Source organism: Quercus suber, unplaced genomic scaffold (genome assembly GCF_002906115.3).
Source record: "Quercus suber isolate HL8 unplaced genomic scaffold, Cork oak 2.0 scaffold_1205, whole genome shotgun sequence".
Lineage (NCBI taxonomy): Eukaryota > Viridiplantae > Streptophyta > Magnoliopsida > Fagales > Fagaceae > Quercus > Quercus suber.
In genome coordinates this window covers 40,579-59,786 of record NW_027070601.1, presented here as the reverse complement: position 1 = coordinate 59,786, position 19,208 = coordinate 40,579, and the positions used below count along the sequence as shown (strand labels likewise).

The window sequence follows — 19,208 nt, the reverse complement described above, 5'->3', positions numbered from 1 at the left end:
AACTCATTTGGCACAAAAGTTAAAAAACTTCGATTAGATGGGACACGTGCCATAAAATTAAACTCTAATTGAAATCCAATTTTTATACTGAACTAACTAACTTAGTACAAAAATTTTAAAATTTTGATTAGATGGGACACATGGCGCATTCAACTCTCTCTTCTTTAATTTTATATATAGTGTTAGATATATTGATAATGTTTTTTTTAATGATTTATTTATATTGGACTCTTCGTTTTTTTACTCTAAATTAACTCATTTGGCACAAAATTAAAAAAACTTCAATTAGATGGGACACGTGCTGTAAATTAAACTCTAATTGAAATCCAATTTTTACATTGAACTAACTAACTTAGTACAAAAATTTTAAAATTTTGATTAGATTGGACATGACACAAAATTAGACTTTAATTGAATTCAATTTGAAATCTAATTAGATTTTCTCTCAGTTTTACTTATTAATATATATATTATATATATGTATGTGTGTGTGTATATATATATATATATATATAGATGACTTATAAACTTGAATTGTTTTTAGTTCTACAAAAAAAAAAAAAAATGCTCATAAATATAAAATCATTCAAAATTAGTTTTTTTTTTTTTTTTTTTAAAATGGATTACTTATATTGGACTCCTCTTTTTTTTACATTAAATTAACTCATTTGATGCAAAAATTAAAAATTAAATTAGATGGGACTCATATCGCAAAATTAACTCTAATTGACATCTAATTTTTATATTGAATTAATTCACTTGGCACAAAATTTTAAAAACTTAAATTAAATGGAACACGTGGCGCAAAATTTGATTATAATTGAATTCAAATTTGAAATCTAATGATTTTTTCTCAGTTTTACTTATTATTATATATCTAGATTTCATGATATTTCACATAAGCACAAATTTATTGGATCGGACAATCAGATTTTTGTTCAAATCTAGGTCAAACCTCAGTCAAGGTTGGTCAAATGGGTTTAAAAGATGGTTTGGACCGTTTGGTTAAAATGAAATGGAATTTTGTGGTCAGTTGATTTTACGGGTTGGTTTTACTATTGACTAGCTTAGTCAAATTTGGTCAAAGTGAGGTAATTTTAGACTTCTNCAAAAAAAAAAAAAAAATGCTCATAAATATAAAATCATTCAAAATTATGTTTTTTTTTTTTTTTTTTTAAAATGGATTACTTATATTGGACTCCTCTTTTTTTTACATTAAATTAACTCATTTGATGCAAAAATTAAAAAAATTAAATTAGATGGGACTCATATCGCAAAATTAAACTCTAATTGACATCTAATTTTTATATTGAATTAATTCACTTGGCACAAAATTTTAAAAACTTAAATTAAATGGAACACGTGGCGCAAAATTTGATTATAATTGAATTCAAATTTGAAATCTAATTGGATTTTTTCTCAGTTTTACTTATTATTATATATCTAGATTTCATGATATTTCACATAAGCACAAATTTATTGGATCGGACAATCAGATTTTTTGTCAAATCTAGGTCAAACCTCAGTCAAGGTTGGTCAAATGGGTTTAAAAGATGGTTTGGACCGTTTGGTTAAAATGAAATGGAATTTTGTGGTCAGTTGATTTTACGGGTTGGTTTTACTATTGACTAGCTTAGTCAAATTTGGTCAAAGTGAGGTAATTTTAGACTTCTAAACCATCAAATTAATTTATCCAACTTCCAATTGGGGCAAATTAATTAATTTCATGTAATTCCCTACTTTTTAAGGTAAAAGCATAAATTTTAAAGCTAAAATAGAACATTTTTATGCAAATTGAGGTCAAACAAAATACAAAATTGACAATAATATATTGTTGGAAAAATAAGTTTTAGCGAGTGTTTGGTTGTTTCTTTTTTAGCCAAAATTAAAGTAGGACTCACATGTCTTTTGAGAAAGGTCCAAATTGGAATGTGTTATCCATTGTGAGGAGATTAACGTGATGTAGACCTGTTTGATATATGATTGTAAACAACAAGTTTTGAAATGATGTGAAAATTATAGTTAAAAGTGTTGGAAAAACATGTGTTTAAAATATTTATAATGTAAAAAATATGTTTAGTACCATATTTCTAATAATATATTTTCAAGAGTGAAAAAATATAATGGTGCATTTTGTATTTGTATATGTCTTTTTTTTCTTTTAAAATGTGATGACTCATTTGACATTAATAGTAAAATTATTAATAGGCGTGAGTTTTTAAAAAGAGAGACAAAAAAATAAAGAAAGAGGTGAATGTGGAAGGAAAAGAAATAGGTCCCACCAGCTGTTATTCATGGAGGGTGCGGCTTATGTTCAGTGCTCCAGTGCACTGGAGCCGCACCGATTGTGACACGTGTCCATTTTTGGACACGTGTTACAATCGCAACGCGTCCAGTGCATTGGAGCACTGGACATAAGCTGCGCCCATTCACAGAGTGTTTGGTCAAATCATGTGGTTCTCACAATTTTCAACATATTTACAATAATACCACTCAATATTGTTATTCAAAAACTAAGAGCATCTCCAGCAGTTTCTTCAAATTTTTGTACTGTTTGGAGAATGAACAATGATATTTATCTTTTACTTATTTACTTTTTTAAATACACTTCCAACATATTCTCTATCTCATTTAAATAGTATTTGTTCATTCATTGTTTATTCTTTTTTTAATCATCATTTATTCTTTTTTTAACAACTATATTTTTCAATAAGAAGTGTTATGTTTACAACATTTTACGCAATACTTTCACAACAAAATTTATGTGAAAAGTTGTTGCTAGTTCTAATTTGAACCTACCACTGAAATTATTTTTTTACTCGCTAATATTAACTAATAACAATCTGTTACTTAAAATTTATTGTGAAAATATTGTAAAAATATTGTGGTAGTATTTTTCAATTAGGATTTTTTTTATTATTATTTTTCTTTCTTTCATTTCATTTTCATCTGCGTTTCATTTCTTTTTTTCTTTTTTATTTTTCTTGTTTTTCTTCTCCATACAAGTGTCTAGGCCCCCTTCTTTTAGTTTCTTTTTCACCTCAAGAACATTCCAACATCTCTTTGCTTCACATCAGAGAGAGAGAGAGAGAGAGAGAGAGAGAGAGACTGCCGCCCCACCGCCAGTGGAGATCGAGGTTGCCGAAAGGACAAAGTTGGTGGAGATCAACGTTTACCATGCAGCACTACCACGTCCGTTGCCCCACCGTTGCTCGTCGTCCTCCCCACCACTAGGCTGGGTCATATTATTATTATTATTTTTTTTTTCATATTTGCTTGTTCTGATTCAACTTTATTTTAAGAATTGGATTTTGTTTTGTGTTTGGATTAATTCTTTTGCTCATGAATAGGTCTCTCTCTTTTCTCTTTTTTTTTTTTTTAATTTTTAATTTTTATCTTAATTTTTCTGATTTCATTTGGTTTATGAGAAAAATTATTTTCGTGTTTGGATTGAATTTTGCATTTTGTAGCCGTTGAGATAAAGAAGAGAGAAAGAGAGTGAGGAAGAAAGAGTGAGAGCACTGAGAAGCAACAGAGAGAGAGTGTGAGAGAAAAAAAGAAATCCAGAGGAGAGAGAAAGAATTGATATAATAGTAGCTTGTATGGTTTTTTAATTAAAAAAAATTCAATTGCTAATTTACAGTAACCCGTCAAATTTGATGAGCTACTGTTCATAAGCCAAAAAAAAAATTGGGATTTAGAGAATCCACTGGAGAGCTTTTTTTGGGTTTCATTCTCTATTATAGAGAGAATTTTGGGTTTAGCTTCTCTGTTGGAGATGTTTTAAGGTTTCTTTGGTAGAGCATCTTAAACACACATTTTCAGTTTTTAAATAATATTACACGCATTTCTATATACTTTTTTACTCACACATATTTAAAAAAAAATACAAACAATATTACTCAAACTCCTCTACCAAGCGGCCCTAAAAACTGATTCAAATGTGTTCTCAAAATACAATGTTTAAACATTCTTAATTGGGAACTATGACTCAAACACCTTAACCCAATATATATATTTTTTGGGCCTACAATTTTCAGTGTTTAAATACTTAAAACTATTGTTTAAAATCACATACCAAACGGGCTCGTAGTCACTTGCTCAAAACCATTAGAAATTAACTCCTAAAGTGCCGCTTGAATATGGAAAACGGTAAAATCTATTAATCCCGCATAGGAAAGAATCTAGGCATTTTATTAATTTATATACTTATGACACGTGTCTATATGGCATCTTGTATTAAATAATTTATTATTATTATTATTATTACTATAGTTTTTGAGTCATCTAGTATCTATTGTGTAGTATTTTTTTATATATTGAATAATGTGTTTGTTCATGTTGCACCATTATAAATAGAGAGTTTCTCAATAATCATACATCATAGTTTTTAGTTTTTACATTTCATGTTCACATAGTCAAAGAGAGAGAAAGAGATACAATTTTGTTGACTATAACATTTAGATTGCTGCACTTCTTCTATTTGGTGTGATTATTGGGCAATAGACGTCCAAGTGTCTTAAAGCACCGATTGTGAGAGACAAAATCTATCTTAGAAAAATTGTGTCAAACACAAATCCTGATTGGATTTTATATCATTCATTTCTTAGGCATTCAATTTGTGAATAATTATATTTATTTTATGAATTTCTATTTGTTATAATGTATGCAACAAATAAATTTGATCATTGTTCTTGCTTATAGCATATATGTTGTATTTAATGATCGGATTTTCGGATATATTTACAAAATTACAAAAATAAATTAATTATCTATAATATTTTTGACAGGTGTTCCCGAAGTGACACCACAATATTGTCTATTTTGGAAAAGAAATTAACCATTAGTGTGACAACACTGACAAGCATACAAGAAAGATGACCTTTTGGGGTTAAATGATACGTGGCAACGTGGCTGGGCTCCGCCTCACGTTGTTTCTTTTTTGCTTCAAAGGGCCCCGCCTCATGTTGTGTAGTGTAAATATCACATCGAAAAGCGGCATATCATAAATGAATCCGCCAAATTTTAAGGCAATCAGGGAGCAAGGAGCCAACAATCATTCATGGTATCCAGGACCAAATCCAAGTGAGGTGTGTCGTAAATAGTAATATCAATCACAATGAAATTTCATTTTAGGAAACTACTTTGCAATCAATGCACACGTTTTGTCGAAAATCAAACGTGACCCCAAAAGTCAAAATCTCCAACCTGACCAAATACTAGAAACTATAAAGCAAACAGAGACCACTGATACAAATAGATTCTAGCCCCATCACACACGTGACACGCGAAACGAGGCTCTTATTTTTTTGGTTTGGTATAATATGTTTCACTTATTTCAATTGGAGGTTTATACTTTTTCTCACAAAAATTACACATTGAGAGCTATTAATACGGTCAGAAATGTCATAAGACTAGCTCAAAAAAATGAATACTAAAATAGTATTGCAATCATATATTCGTGTATGGATTTGTTCATTTTTTAGAGTTAGCCTTATGACATTTTTAACTGTATTAGTAGTTCTAAATGTGCAATTTTTGTGAGAAAAAAAAAATGTAAATCTCAAATTGAAATAAGTGAAAAATATATGATACCAAACCAAAAAAAAAAGAGTCTCATCGTACGTGCGAAGCGTATGTGATGAAATTAGTATATTATTCCTATATTTTCTTTTTAAAGCTTATTGTCATCATTTTCCATTCATCAGGTTTATGCATTTGTCCAATAATATAGTTTTTGTTGTTGTTGTTGTTAATTTAGGGTAAAAATTTGGGCGATTAACTTAATTTCTATCCTTTTATTAATATTTAAAAAGTAGTACTAATCTCTTAACTTTTGATTTTTTTTTTATTGTTTTAATATTCTAAAAAAGTTTATGAATTTGTGCGACACATTTTGATTTCAAATCCTAATCTCTATCTCTGTATTTGAAAAAAATCATCTTCTCTACATACAACAAATAGATCAACAACCATTGCTAAACTGTAGGTGCAACGAAAAAAAATAAACATATGCCTTGAATTGATCAAACTTCCAAACTACAAATGGGGTAACAATAACACCGAGAAGTAAACCAAATGCTCATAGTAGTACAAATTTAAATTGAAAAATTGACAGCAATTTTAAAAACTAAGAACTATCTGCTCCAATGACTATAGCTCATCACTAACTCCCACCCCCATCATTGCTATCAATGCTAACAATTATGTCATTGATGATCAGCTACAACACTATCCGGGCTCAAAATTTTTGGAGACAACGTTGGCTTCATTTTAGAAATGGCTCACTCACTTGAAATAATAAGAAAAATTATATGCGTTTGCAAACCAAATATGTTGTAGGGAAGGAGGCTTGGGACACTTATCACAAATTATAATTTTTACAAATATCTAGAACAGATATTTAACCACAAAAGCAACGGACTCAACTCACCACATTCCTCAAATTCTGAAATACAGAAATATAAAAGAAAAAATTGAAGAACAATCAAAAATCAAGAAGAAAAAGAATAGGAGGAAGAGAGAGCACCACTTAGAACACATTCAAAGACTGTACAACTCATAAACACAATCCAAATACAAAGGATACTGAAACCAAAATATACATAAAATGAGGTTGTATTAACGGTTTATTTCTAGGAATTTGAGATTATGTAACCACTTGCTAGTGGATTTGGGTGTGAGATTTTAATTTAAAATTGGTGATTCCTGACAATTAGGAAATGCCCTCGTCATCTATAATAGACAATATCGAATAATTAGTCAAAAATTTCAAATCTGATATCCACAAAAAAAAAGGACAAAAATATATATTATTCTCACCATTTGAAAAAGAATTTGCATCAAAGTGAAACAATTAGAGAAAATATTTATATAACACAAAAAAAACCAATATTGTAAAATTAAAAGAAAATAGATATTAAAGAGACTAAAAAAATAAGGAGAGGTTGTTCGATGGGAGGACATTACCAAACTCAAGTAGATGCAGGGACGGACGCAGGATTTCAAGCTAAGGGGGGCCGGAGATAAGCGAAAAAAAAAAAAATTCAAACGCACATCTATATAGTCACTGGCGGAGCCAGGAAATTTTCTTAGAAGGAGCAAGTTAGTCATGCCTACATTGTGTTAATAGGTTAAGCCTACATTGGCTCAAAATGCAAAAAACTCAAGTTAATTTGGCCCAAATTATGGCCAAAATTAAATTATTTTATTTCACAAACTAACTTTAAGTAAACTTGTGCCTACATTTTTTTCACTGTACTAAATTATTTGTACTTAGATTAATAGGTTTGAACATACCTTTTTACATTTTAGAGCTTTTCTAAGGAGTTACATCTAATGTTTCAGCATTTAGGATAAAAAATTGATTAATAGGTATGAAATTTTGAAGATTTATACAATAATTTTTGTTAAAAAAAAGTGAGAGCAATGAAGTGCAAATTACTATTTAAGTGCAATTAGATCAAATCAAACAACTAAAAAATTATTTGTCCTTCTACTATTATCAGATATAAATAGATAATCTAATATTCTAATATAAACCACGTTATTATATATTATATTATTATTATTATAAATAGATTTATACAATATATTTTTTTTTAAGGTTTTCATGGTTTATTATATATTATATTATTATTATTATAAATAGATTTATACAATATATTTTTTTTTAAGGTTTTCATGGGCTTTTGAAAACTCTTGGGCTGGCTAGCTGGGGGGGCCTGAGCTAAAAACCAAGGGGGGGCCCAAGCTAAAAACCAAGGGGCCCAAACCTGTTTTTTAAAAATTTTACATACTAAAAAAATTTTTTTTTTTGGACCCAGGGGGGGCCCGGGCCCCCTTTGCCCTGCACCTGGGTTCGTCCCTGAGTAGATGAGTGGATTCGAAATGGCTCTAGATCTGTTTCCTCTCCCCACTGGCCAAATCTTATTTTCGCAGCCTCTTCTTCTCTCCACGAAAAAATAGAATAGATACATGGTAAAAAGAGACGAGAAGAAAGTGTAGTTTTTTATTTTATTTTTTATTATTTATTTATCATAGAAGTTTTTATTTATTTATTTACCAGAGAAGAAAGTGCAGTTATTTTGCGAAATAGTCATGTAAGAGTTTGACTTACCTTCATTACTTTTTAAACTGAAATCTCATTTTGTTTTGAGGAAAATGCTAACGAGTGCCCTTAGGGCATTCGTTAATAATCCATTTAAATAAAATTTTTATGGGGAATGAAAAAAAAGTAATTAATATTTTGATAATTTTTTCCATTTCCCAGAAAACTGGTATCTAAACTTTCCTGAAATGAATTATTAATGAGTGTCCTAAGGGCACTCATTAGCATAACCCTTGTTTTAATTAGAAACTGCTACATCATCCACTAATTAAATAAAATGTGAAAATTAAAACTTATTATTACTTACCATTGTATATTTAAAATAAAAAGATATGTCTAGTTAAAAAAATATTAGAAATAAGCCAAACCTATTGCGTAATAACCGATCAATAGTGGCTAGTGAAGAAAATGTGAACTGTGAAGAAACTGAAAAGGAATGGATGAAAAATGTATTTTACGGGGTTGTAAAAAAAAATTGATTTTGGTAAAACGTGGTTGGCAAATCAAAAACAATTTTTCAAAAGTGAAACATGGTAAATCTTAATCAGTTGAAAAAAGGGGGAAAAATGATTTTGGTAATAAAAAAGTGGAAAACGTTGTTGGTACATTAAAAGCAATTTTTTAAGAGTAAGGGTTCGTTTGGTTCTCGTAAAATATTTTCTGGAAAATACTTATTTTCCGGAAATGCTATTTTCCGGAAAAGGAAAATATTTTTAAGTGTTTAGGTGTATTATGAAAATTGTTGTGGAAAATATTTTTATGTGTTTGGTTCTATTAGGAAAATGCTATTTTCCTACCATTCAACAACAAATTCCGGCAGCAAATTCCGGCAACAACAACAAAAAATTCCGGCAACAACAACAACAACAATCAAACTTTTAAAAAAAAAAAACTGAGTCGTCGACGAGGAAGAGAGAGCCAACAATCAAACTTAAAAAAAAAAAAAACTGAGTCGTCGACGAGGAAGAGAGAGCGATGGTTCGAAGGCAATGGTTCAAAGGTCTGGGTCTGGGTCGTCGAGGGCAATGGTTCGAAGGTCGAAGGTCGAAGCCTCGTGGGTTCGTTGGTGGGGTGCGATCTTCGGTGGGTCAGTCTTCGGTGGTGATCTGGGCTCTGGGTTCGCCGGCGAAGTCGAAGATCAGTTCGTGGCGCGAAGGCGAAGTCGAAGATCGTGGGTTCGCGCCGCCGGCGAAGTCGAAGATCGTGGGTTCTAGGTTCGTCCGTTCGTGGCGCCGGCAAAGTCGAAGATCGTGGACGCCGGCGATGGGCTGTGGTGGTGGATCAGAGCTCGGGTTGGTTCATTCTCTCTCTCGCTCTCTCTCTCTCTTCGTGCTCTGGTGGTTCGTTTTTCGAAAAATGCAATTTAAAGTGAAAATAGAAGGTGAAATGAATTTCACCCTTGGGAGCTCTATTTTACGGTCAAAGGGGAAATGATTTTCAGTTGACTGAATTTTCCAATTCAGCCAAACACTCAAGTTTTATGGAAATAGTTTTCCGAAAGTACTTTGAAGTCAAAACAATCATAGCCTAAAACATAAAAAATGAAATTCAAATGGACTACTAATTAAAGTAAAAGAAAATTGTGAAGGCGGAAAAAAATTAAAATATATTTAAAATTTAAGAATTTTTAAATTAATAAGTTTATATATTTAACCTTATTATTTAATCTTGGTAAATTTGCGAGTATTTTGATTATTAAAAATGAGCATCCAAACAGAGGGAAACTTTAAATAGTAGTCTAGGTTATAGAGCCGAGTCGTGTACGATTCCAAATCCCAGCAATTCTCTGTAACCATGAAATCCCTAGCCGTGACTCCCCTCCAGCTTCCGTCAACTCTACGATTAACCCCGCCATTCTCCGTCAACTTTAACCGAAGAACCTCAAGCTCCGTCACACTATTGGGCTCGAACTCGCGTTCCTTCACACTCAAATGCTCGGCCCAGAGGTCTCCTTCATTAGGTAACTATTTCTCATTGTCTTCTCCAAATGCTGATACTTTGAGTCATTGAAGTCAATTTTATGTTCATTTTCTAAGGTTCTGTTTGGTTGCTTAGAAAAAAAAAAAAAAAAAAACAAAAACAAACAATAACCATGAACAGAATCAAAATTGAAATCACATTTGGACTATTTTCCTCTGTATGGTTGCCGAGAAAATTGTGAAGGAAAATAAACGCATTTAAGTCAATGCATTACATTTTACAAAACGGCAGTTTCAGTTATTTTGTTGTACTTTTGTTTTCTTAATTGTTAGCAAATAGAGAATCTGATAGATTGGGACCCAAGTAAAGAAAAGCACTCAATTTTACTAAGCCCAAAACGATGCTTTACTTAGATGAGGCTGATTTTTTTTTTCTTCTCTCCATTTTTCATAAAGCTGAAAAAATGTGAATTATGAGATATTTTGTTTTGTGAGAGTATTTATTGTTATGATGCAATTGATGCAGTCGAAAATTCCGAAGGGTTTTTTGAAGCTTCAAAGAAGGGGAATTTAATTCCTCTATACCGATGCATATTATCCGATCACCTAACTCCGGTGCTTGCGTACCGTTGTTTGGTAAAGGAAGATGATAGGGAAGCACCAAGCTTTCTTTTTGAGTCGGTTGAGCCTGGTGTGATGGGTTCCAATATCGTAAGAGCTTTAGTTCTCATCTTGCTATTATTTTTTTCTAGATGTGTTGTTATGTGCACTCATGAGATGTGAGTCATTTATATTTCAGTTGGGTAAATTATGTAGGGGCGGTATAGCATGGTTGGAGCTCAGCCGGCAATAGAAATTGTGGCAAAAGAGAATATGGTTACAATTATGAACCACGATGAAGGGAAAAGGGAAGAGTCGATTGTGGATGATCCAATGGTGATTCCTCAAAGAATCATGGAGGGATGGAGACCCCAACTTATTGACGAGCTCCCAGAAGCATTTTGTGGTAAGAGAAGGGGATGGTAACTTACTTTGCTATATTTTCAGGATTTCTCTAACCCCATGGTTTGAGTGAGATAGGTGCTCTGTCTCTTGTGGTAGGAGGGTTATTATTGTCATAGAGGGAAAAAGATAGTCCACTTATAACAAAATTGCATAAACTAGTCCCCCAAGCCCAAGAGAGAGAGCTCTTACTTAAACTCATGACTCTCAAATTTTTGTACACATGGTCTAGTCCCCCAAGCCAAAGAGAGAGAGCTCTTAGCTAAACTCATGACTCAAATTTTTGTACACATGGTTGTATTTGTAGTGTTGCATGTCAGGAAAATTGTTAGATTTGTTTAGTTTTGTAGATTCCTGCAAAGATTCATTATGTATACAATTATTTTCCTCATATTTGCATGATGCAGTTGTAAAAAAAGGAAGTTTTATAATGAAATTTCCAATCTTTACTTTGTATTACTCTCTTGTTGAACAGGTGGATGGGTTGGTTATTTCTCATATGATACGATGCGCTATGCGGAGAGGAAAAAGCTGCCATTCTCTAGTGCCCCACCTGATGACAGGAACCTTCCTGATGTACATCTTGGTCTCTATGATGATGTTATTGTGTTTGATCATGTGGCGAAGGTAGTTTTACTTTGACCTATGAGATAAACAAGTAATTTATGGATTTAGCCTGTAAGCAACATGTATGCTAAATTTCACAATGGCTGATGTGGTTTTAGCTCTTTAGCTGTAGCAAATTCAAATAAGCAAGGGGACTCAATTTCAGTCAAATAAGCAAAAGAGACAACTCCATGCTCTTGTTAAGTTTCAATTTTTTAAACACATGCTGTAATATATAAGCTTTTATGTCCTGTAATTTGAAGGCTCCTATATATGGTCTTGTTTCTAGACTACTTTTCTCTTTTCTTTTCCATTCCAACTATTTTCCATTAAAGTTCAGCACCAAGCAATATGTATATATTCAAGCTCAAATGGCACCTCCAACCCTAGCAAGAGCTAGCTGGTGGATTCAAGATTCACTGGGGTGCATGCATAATTATATATCACGAGAAATATAGGACAATTTTTTACTTTAAATTTTTATTGCCATAGTGGGATGCTTTTTTATGCGAATAACTGTGTGTGTGTGAGTGTAATTTTTAGGTGAGTGTATATATGCGTGTGTGGGTATCTATAATTTTTAATTTTTTATAAATTGGTAATTTTCTGACATCAGAAAGCATATGTGATTCACTGGGTACGACTAGATCAATATTCTTCTGCTGAGGAGGCCTTCAATGATGGAATACAGAAATTGGAAACTTTGGTATCTAGAGTACATGATATAGTCCCGTGAGTAATCAATTTTTTGTTTATATTTCCATTCGACTGTTTATTTTGCTATTTCTTTTAAGTACAATTTAAAAACACATAATTTGATTCATCATTTTCAGCCCGAGGCTTCCTGCAGGATCAATCAAGTTACACACTCATCTCTTTGGTCCTGAATTGAAAATGTCAAGCATGACAAGCAAGGAATACAAGGAGGCAGTTTTGCAGGCTAAAGAACATATTCTGGCTGGTGATATTTTCCAGATTGTATTGAGTCAACGTTTTGAACGAAGAACATTTGCTGACCCATTTGAAGTCTATAGAGCTCTAAGGATTGTTAATCCTAGTCCATACATGACTTACTTACAGGTATGCCTGCATTCTCCTATCACTGTTCGTTTGGAGAGTTTAGTTGATGTTGAAAACCTGGCCTTTTCATTTATATGTCTCATGATCAGGCTAGGGGGTGTATTATTGTTGCTTCAAGCCCAGAAATTCTTACCCATGTGAAGAAGGTAACTATTACCATAATCAAAGGAATTGTTGCATGGGTTGCTTCATTTACTTCTTATTCTGGTCTTACTAGCATACATATTATACTATTATTTTATTGGAATTTCATTTCTCAACCTAGTGTATTTTATACATATATGTTGATGTATCGTAATTATTGGCTTTAATAACCTGAATGTGTATTCTTATTTTTGTTGTCAGAGAAAGATCACTAATCGACCCCTTGCTGGTACTGCCAGAAGAGGGAAAACACCCAAAGAAGATTTAATGCTGGAAAAAGAGCTTTTAAATGATGAAAAGCAACGTGCAGAGCACATTATGCTAGTTGACTTGGGGAGGAATGATGTTGGAAAGGTTTGATATGGTTCACTTATATCAAGTTTCTCTTTGTCCTTTTATTCTCAGGTCAATGGTTTAACATGGTGATTGTATATGAACCTGTAATGTGGGTGTGCCTCAAGATAGATCTCTGAATTTGCAGTATTTTCTAGTCTTTGCTAATTTGACATTCATCATGTACCCTTCTGGGATGAACAAATAAAGTCAATCATATTGGCTAATTCATTTGTTTCTTGCTGCCTAGCTTTCATTAAGCTTGCTTCCTCATTTTATTTGTCATAGTTTAGGTTGCTTATTATATATTATTATGGGTAAAATATCATTTTCGTTCCTAAACTATCACAAAAGTTCGTTTTTCGTCCCTAAACTTGCAAAAGTTCGTTTTTCGTTCCTAAACTATCATAAAAGTTTGTTTTTCATTCCTAAATTTTCAAAAGTTCGTTTTTCGTCCCTAAACTTTTCCAAATGTATTGATTTTCGTCCCTCCCACATCAGCACTCATCAAGCCACAGAGGGACGAAAATCAATGCATTTGGAAAAGTTTAGGGACGAAAAACGAACTTTTGAAAGTTTAGGGACAAAAAACGAACTTTTGTGATAGTTTAGGGACGAAAAACGAACTTTTGAAAGTTTAGGGATGAAAAACGAACTTTTGTGATAGTTTAGGGACGAAAATGATATTTTACCCTATTATTATTATAATATATTTATTTATTTTCATTATAAAATTCACTTTCTTTGTATTTGTCAAAAGTGGTCAAATAGCAATCTTGTTAAGCATTTTCATGTACAGCTTTATCTTGGTGGTAACTGTCACATGTTCAACATTATTACATTTCCCTAATACCTTGAACAATTGGGTTCAATTTTAAAAGATTAATGTGGTTACCCTACTGTCAGTTCCACTCCTATACTGTAAATCTTTATCTTCTGTAGATTTGGTTGTGCCTTATTGACTTGCAGAAAATTGTTTGGTCATTTCCTCAAGCCAAATTGAAGCTGGTACATAAGTTTTCAACTTTCCATAAGAATCTACCATAGAATTTCTTGCTGAATACCTGAGTGGGAATTTGATACTTTGTCATGAGATTTGGTGGATCTGTATGTCTCAGAACTCAAAAAAGGGTTACAAAGTATCAAATGCTTTTGATGTATCTGGAAAGCAATTCCAGTCTTGTACATGTTCTCTGATTCCATTATGGGAGACAGCAATTTATCATGTGTTTGCTAGATTACACGGTTGAACACATGACTCTCTGGTAGCTTTTTCTGTTAGTTTCTGTGTGGTAACAGTTAATACAATGTATCATCGTCTATGTATTTTTCAGAAACTGCGTAAGTTTTCCATAAACCTTCACTTTATGGTCACAATCATGTATTAATACTGGCTGCTAATGCAGGTCTCTAAACCTGGTTCTGTTAAGGTTGAAAAGCTCATGAATGTTGAGCGGTATTCCCATGTTATGCACATTAGCTCAACTGTAAGTTTTTTTTTCTTGGTCAGTCCATAAATGCAGTTTATGACAAAGAAGGTTTACATAATCTGTTATTTTTTATTTGTGTTATGATAATATCTTAACCAATGATCCTTGTGCAGGTGCAAAAGTAAACTTTGAATGTTGGTCATGAAAATGATATCTAAAATTGTAGATGTCTCGTTTCTTCCCCGCTTTTTTTCCTTTAATTTTCTTTCTGGTTGAATTCTTATAGTAGGCTTTGTGATGCAGTTTTCATGGTTTGCAAAAGGAATATGTGTAGAAACTAGGGATATAGGAAGAAGAATATAACAAACCCTAGGCTCACCACCTAGAATGGTCTGAACACCAGGCTTCACTCCAGAGTTTTCCTGGAATCACCACCAAGTTATGGAAAAATCTTCAATTAATTTTATTCTTCAATTTCAAAGGTACTTAACAATGTATTCTGGAGCTTTGAAGTAGAGCATCCTTCAAGCGTTACATCACATAAAGAAAGCAAATAATCCATAATCAATTACTGGAAATAATTAATCTTCTAATCAATTGCATCAAATATGAAAAACTCAAAGGTCTGATAAATTAATCGGGCTTGGGCTCAATGGGTAGAGGCCTCTATCAGTAAACCATGTGACTTTCTGGTATCTGCACCACTTTGAGAACAGATTCTTCAAAACATTTATTGCATTCTTATTGACTTTTTTTTGAGAGATAATTGCAACATGCTGCTAATCCCGCAACTCGAATCCTTCCTTTCTCTCCCTCCAGACCTCCAAGCACTTGGTGCATTCTTATTGACTAAATGCATTTAGTAAAAAATTTCTTGTTTATCTCATTTGATGACAAGATTTGTCTTTTCAGGTCACTGGAGAGTTACTTGACCATTTAACCAGTTGGGATGTTCTGCGTGCTGCATTACCTGTTGGGACTGTCAGTGGAGCACCAAAGGTTTTATTTTATTTTTTTAAATCACCATCTATCTTCCACTTAAACCAATGCTTTTACACAAATTTGTCTTTGCTAGGTGTTTCTCTGTGCGTGTGTGTAATAATGGTTCTAAAGATTTTTTGGATATTCAAATCTTTAAAATCCAGAACTATTTAAATAAATTCAAGCTGTCCTATTTCATTGGGATAAATCAAATTGGTAGGAGGTGGGCTCATCACACTCTTTTATGGTACATGCGGTTAGAATATACATAGATTATCATTCCATTATTTCTTGATTTATCTTCAATTGCCCTCTTGTGGATAATCCTTCGCCTTCAGTTTAGTATTGTCTTGTATGTTAAGAAACAGTATTTGGATATATAAAATATGAAGAGAATACGATTCAGAATTATCTTCAGCCAATTGAGATAAGCATTTTCTAGGGATTTTTCCTTGCTAGGAGCCTAAAAGTTTGGTTTTATTGTCATTTCTCAATTTTTTCTTCATTTCGTATATAAAAAATAATAGGGTTTTTTAAGTTTCAACTTGCTTTACTCATGCAAACTTCATAGTTTCATGTGAATTGTGCACATAACTTGTACTTGGATGCAAACCTGTGGAGGTGTGGATCCTTTTTGCATTTCTTCTTGTTCTTGCATTTCCAAGAACTATTTGCCATTGCAATCCATTTCAAATAAACTATCTAGAAGAGTTCCAGCCCGAAGAAAGAACCACATCCCTTAATACAGAATTCTGACCAAGTTAACGTGTTTTCTTGACAATATGAATGAGATTAAGCGAATTATTTCTTACCTTTTGTAAGGTTCATTCTTAGTTTTGTCAATTTGCTCTGTTGCAATGCAGGTGAAAGCAATGGAGTTAATAGATCAGCTGGAAGTCACAAGGCGTGGGCCGTATAGTGGTGGATTTGGAGGCATTTCATTTTCTGGTGATATGGACATTGCCCTTGGTCTGAGAACCTTTGTGTTCCCAACTAACACACGTTTCGACACATTGTTCTCATACAAAGATGTGAACAAGCGCCGAGAATGGGTTGCTCATCTCCAGGCTGGGGCTGGAATTGTGGCTGACAGTGATCCTGCTGATGAGCAAAGAGAGTGTGAGAATAAAGCTGCTGCTCTTGCCCGGGCCATTGATCTGGCAGAGTCTTCATTTGTAGAGAAATGATTTAGATTTTATCCACCAGTAGAATCTTTTATATATTATTATATTATTTTTCCTTGATAGCGCAATTTTAAGTACAAGGGTTGAGTGGAGCTCCTTGAGTGGATGATTCCAGTTTTTGTGAAGGGGAAAGGAAATACTAGTATTTGTTAGATGATGAGGTTTAATTGCGAGGTCGTGGATAAGAGCTAAATTTCACACATCTTCAAGATATTCCTTCCAAGTTCTAAGAGGTGCGTGAAATGCTGGCCTTGAAGTATGCAAAATACCTTCTGTTTTGGAATTTTGTCATTATTGAATGTGAAATCTAGGAAGGCATAATAATGCCAATGCTATTGGATAACAATGAGTGTAAGGACGCAAAATTTCACCATTGTTGATATGGTATGTTGTAATTGGTATTAAAAAGTAACAAAAGTACTGTCAATGATATGATCATGTGAAAGTGCTATAGTAATTACTTGTCATGTCAATAGTTGTGAAAAAAATTGTGAACGTTTTTTGTATTAATATGAGAGGGAGTACCATATCATTGTAATCTAGGAGTATGTAATACACGAAGAAGAAGGAAGAAGAAGATTGAAACCCAAAGTTTTGGGGTTGACTATGGATTCTCAACAAATAAGTTAGGGTTGGCCACATGTATTATTTTCTTTCATTTTGTTATATTTGAAGTTATATTCTTTGTTATTTCTTAATTTATAAGACCATTTATATTACTTCTACTAATGTAATTTTGGGTTTTCCTCTACCTTTTAATTCCCCTAACTTGGATCATTTCTCTCTTCTTAGTGGGCTGTTCGAGAGTAACTAATAATTTTTCAAAAGGAAAATAGATGTAGGTTTTGTTCATTATGAAGATATTATTGTGTAATCATGTGTATATGCATGTGAATAATTAAAAACAATCAAAATTACATGGTTCAAATCATACATTTTTTTGAGAAGAGGTTTAAACTATATATGGTATTAGTTTGCACATTTTTTAAACTATACATTTCTAAAATATGTAATGGTTTCTTATATTATATATACTAGCATATCTTTTGTACCCCTTATCTCTGTTGTTGATATTCTCACTACTGTTTTTGGATGGTTCTAAGTTAGTACTTGCTATATTGCTCCAGGGGGAAAAAAGTGCTTTAGGAAATGTAGAAGAAAATACAATAAATCAAATGTCACAAAATTTTTCATAATGATTGAGGTGACAAATTGGATTTGGTGAACAATAAAAATGATGTTTGTGGTCCTAGTGAAAGTAACGTATTGCATTAATCATAATCAGCCACCTTAATGAGATGTGAAATCTGTTGACTCTAGCATTGAATGAATAAATATGTATTTGTATGTAAAATTGAGGGAAAAATGCTTAGAGACCCCTTTGAACCTTGATGTAGTGGCCATTACACCCCTTAAACATTTGTTTTAGCCAATTTATTCCTTAAAGTTTGTATATGTGGCAAATAGAACCATTTGTTAGCCTAACCATTAAGTGACTAACGGAATTGTCACGCAAGTGCACCTCATTTTTAAAAAACACAACAAAAAAAAAATGTCTAGATTCTAGACCAATTGGGAGGGGGTGAGAAAAAAAAAAAACTTAAAAAAAAAAGATACCAGCAGCAAAGCCATGGACAGAATCAAGACAGCCTCATCCTTATCCCCCATTGCAGATAAAGCATAAGCACAAGAACACACTAGATCATATCAAACTCTATTAGAAGAAAATGCAGATCAGATCAAACTCTATTAGAAAAGATGGCAAGCTAAGCTAAATGATTATTTGCTATATCAATTTATTTTTTTCAAAACATCTGCTATATCAAATTTAAATCAATTGTTATTTGTATATTCAAATAAATTGTAATTTGTACAAAAATTAAAAATACACCGACAAGCTCCCAAAATACATTTACAGGAAGCCACACTTATTTTCAGTCTTTACATCTCATCTCAGTTATTCAGACAATGATTTGAGGGTGGTTTCCAAAACCTAACTTCTCTCTCATATCACCTCATCTCAGTTTTACAACTTCTCTCTCTAAACCCACACATCAACCACCGTGGTTGACTTAAGACCTCCATTGCCACTATAGGTCTCTTCTCTAACTTGTCTTTAGCCGTTTTCTCTCTCTGAAATAACCATAGCCTCCATATCCAAAACTGACAAGCTTTTGCTTTTTAGATTTAAACCCAAATCTAACCTCCATATCTCAAATCTAGGTTTCCATCTTACAAAACTAAATTGTGAGATTGTTGTTGGCAGGACCATGAACGTCTCTCTCTCCTAAGATGCAAAAAATTTGTGGCTTCTAGTAGATACTTGGATGCGTTCTCTCTCTCAAAATTGTTTTTTCTCTCATCTCTCCATGGGTCTCAGGCCAGGCGATTAAATCTCACGTGCATGTCACGTGAGTAT

At 32.7% G+C, this 19,208-nt stretch overlaps 1 protein-coding gene across 2 annotated transcripts; it reads left to right on the top strand.

Annotated features, from left to right (window-relative positions):
- Window positions 1–9,815: 9,815 nt before the first annotated feature.
- On the top strand, window positions 9,816–17,523 carry LOC111991903 (anthranilate synthase alpha subunit 2, chloroplastic). Of its 2 annotated transcripts, XM_024023719.2 has the most exons (11): window positions 9,817–10,070; window positions 10,556–10,740; window positions 10,846–11,035; window positions 11,507–11,658; window positions 12,254–12,369; window positions 12,471–12,717; window positions 12,807–12,863; window positions 13,063–13,215; window positions 14,601–14,681; window positions 15,537–15,623; window positions 16,469–17,523. In XM_024023719.2, exons 1-11 carry the CDS (start codon window positions 9,905–9,907, stop codon window positions 16,790–16,792), a joined length of 1,758 nt encoding a protein of 585 aa, XP_023879487.2. In that variant the 5' UTR covers window positions 9,817–9,904; the 3' UTR covers window positions 16,793–17,523. The 2 variants fall into 2 exon arrangements, with proteins under 2 accessions (XP_065625631.1, XP_023879487.2); XM_065769559.1 differs by lacking the exon at window positions 12,807–12,863 and having other exon boundaries at window positions 9,816–10,070.
- The last annotated feature ends 1,685 nt before the right edge of the window (window positions 17,524–19,208 follow it).

What these genes read in the sequence shown, in the direction of transcription:
- LOC111991903 (XM_024023719.2), top strand. Translation starts at nt 9,905, where the DNA reads ATGAAATCCCTAGCCGTGACTCCCCTCCAGCTTCCGTCAACTCTACGA. An exon ending in GTGTGATGGGTTCCAATATC is followed by an intron (nt 10,741 to 10,845) that starts GTAAGAGCTTTA and finishes TAAATTATGTAG; the next exon opens with GGGCGGTATAGCATGGTTGG. An exon ending in TTATGCACATTAGCTCAACT is followed by an intron (nt 14,682 to 15,536) that starts GTAAGTTTTTTT and finishes TTGTCTTTTCAG; the next exon opens with GTCACTGGAGAGTTACTTGA.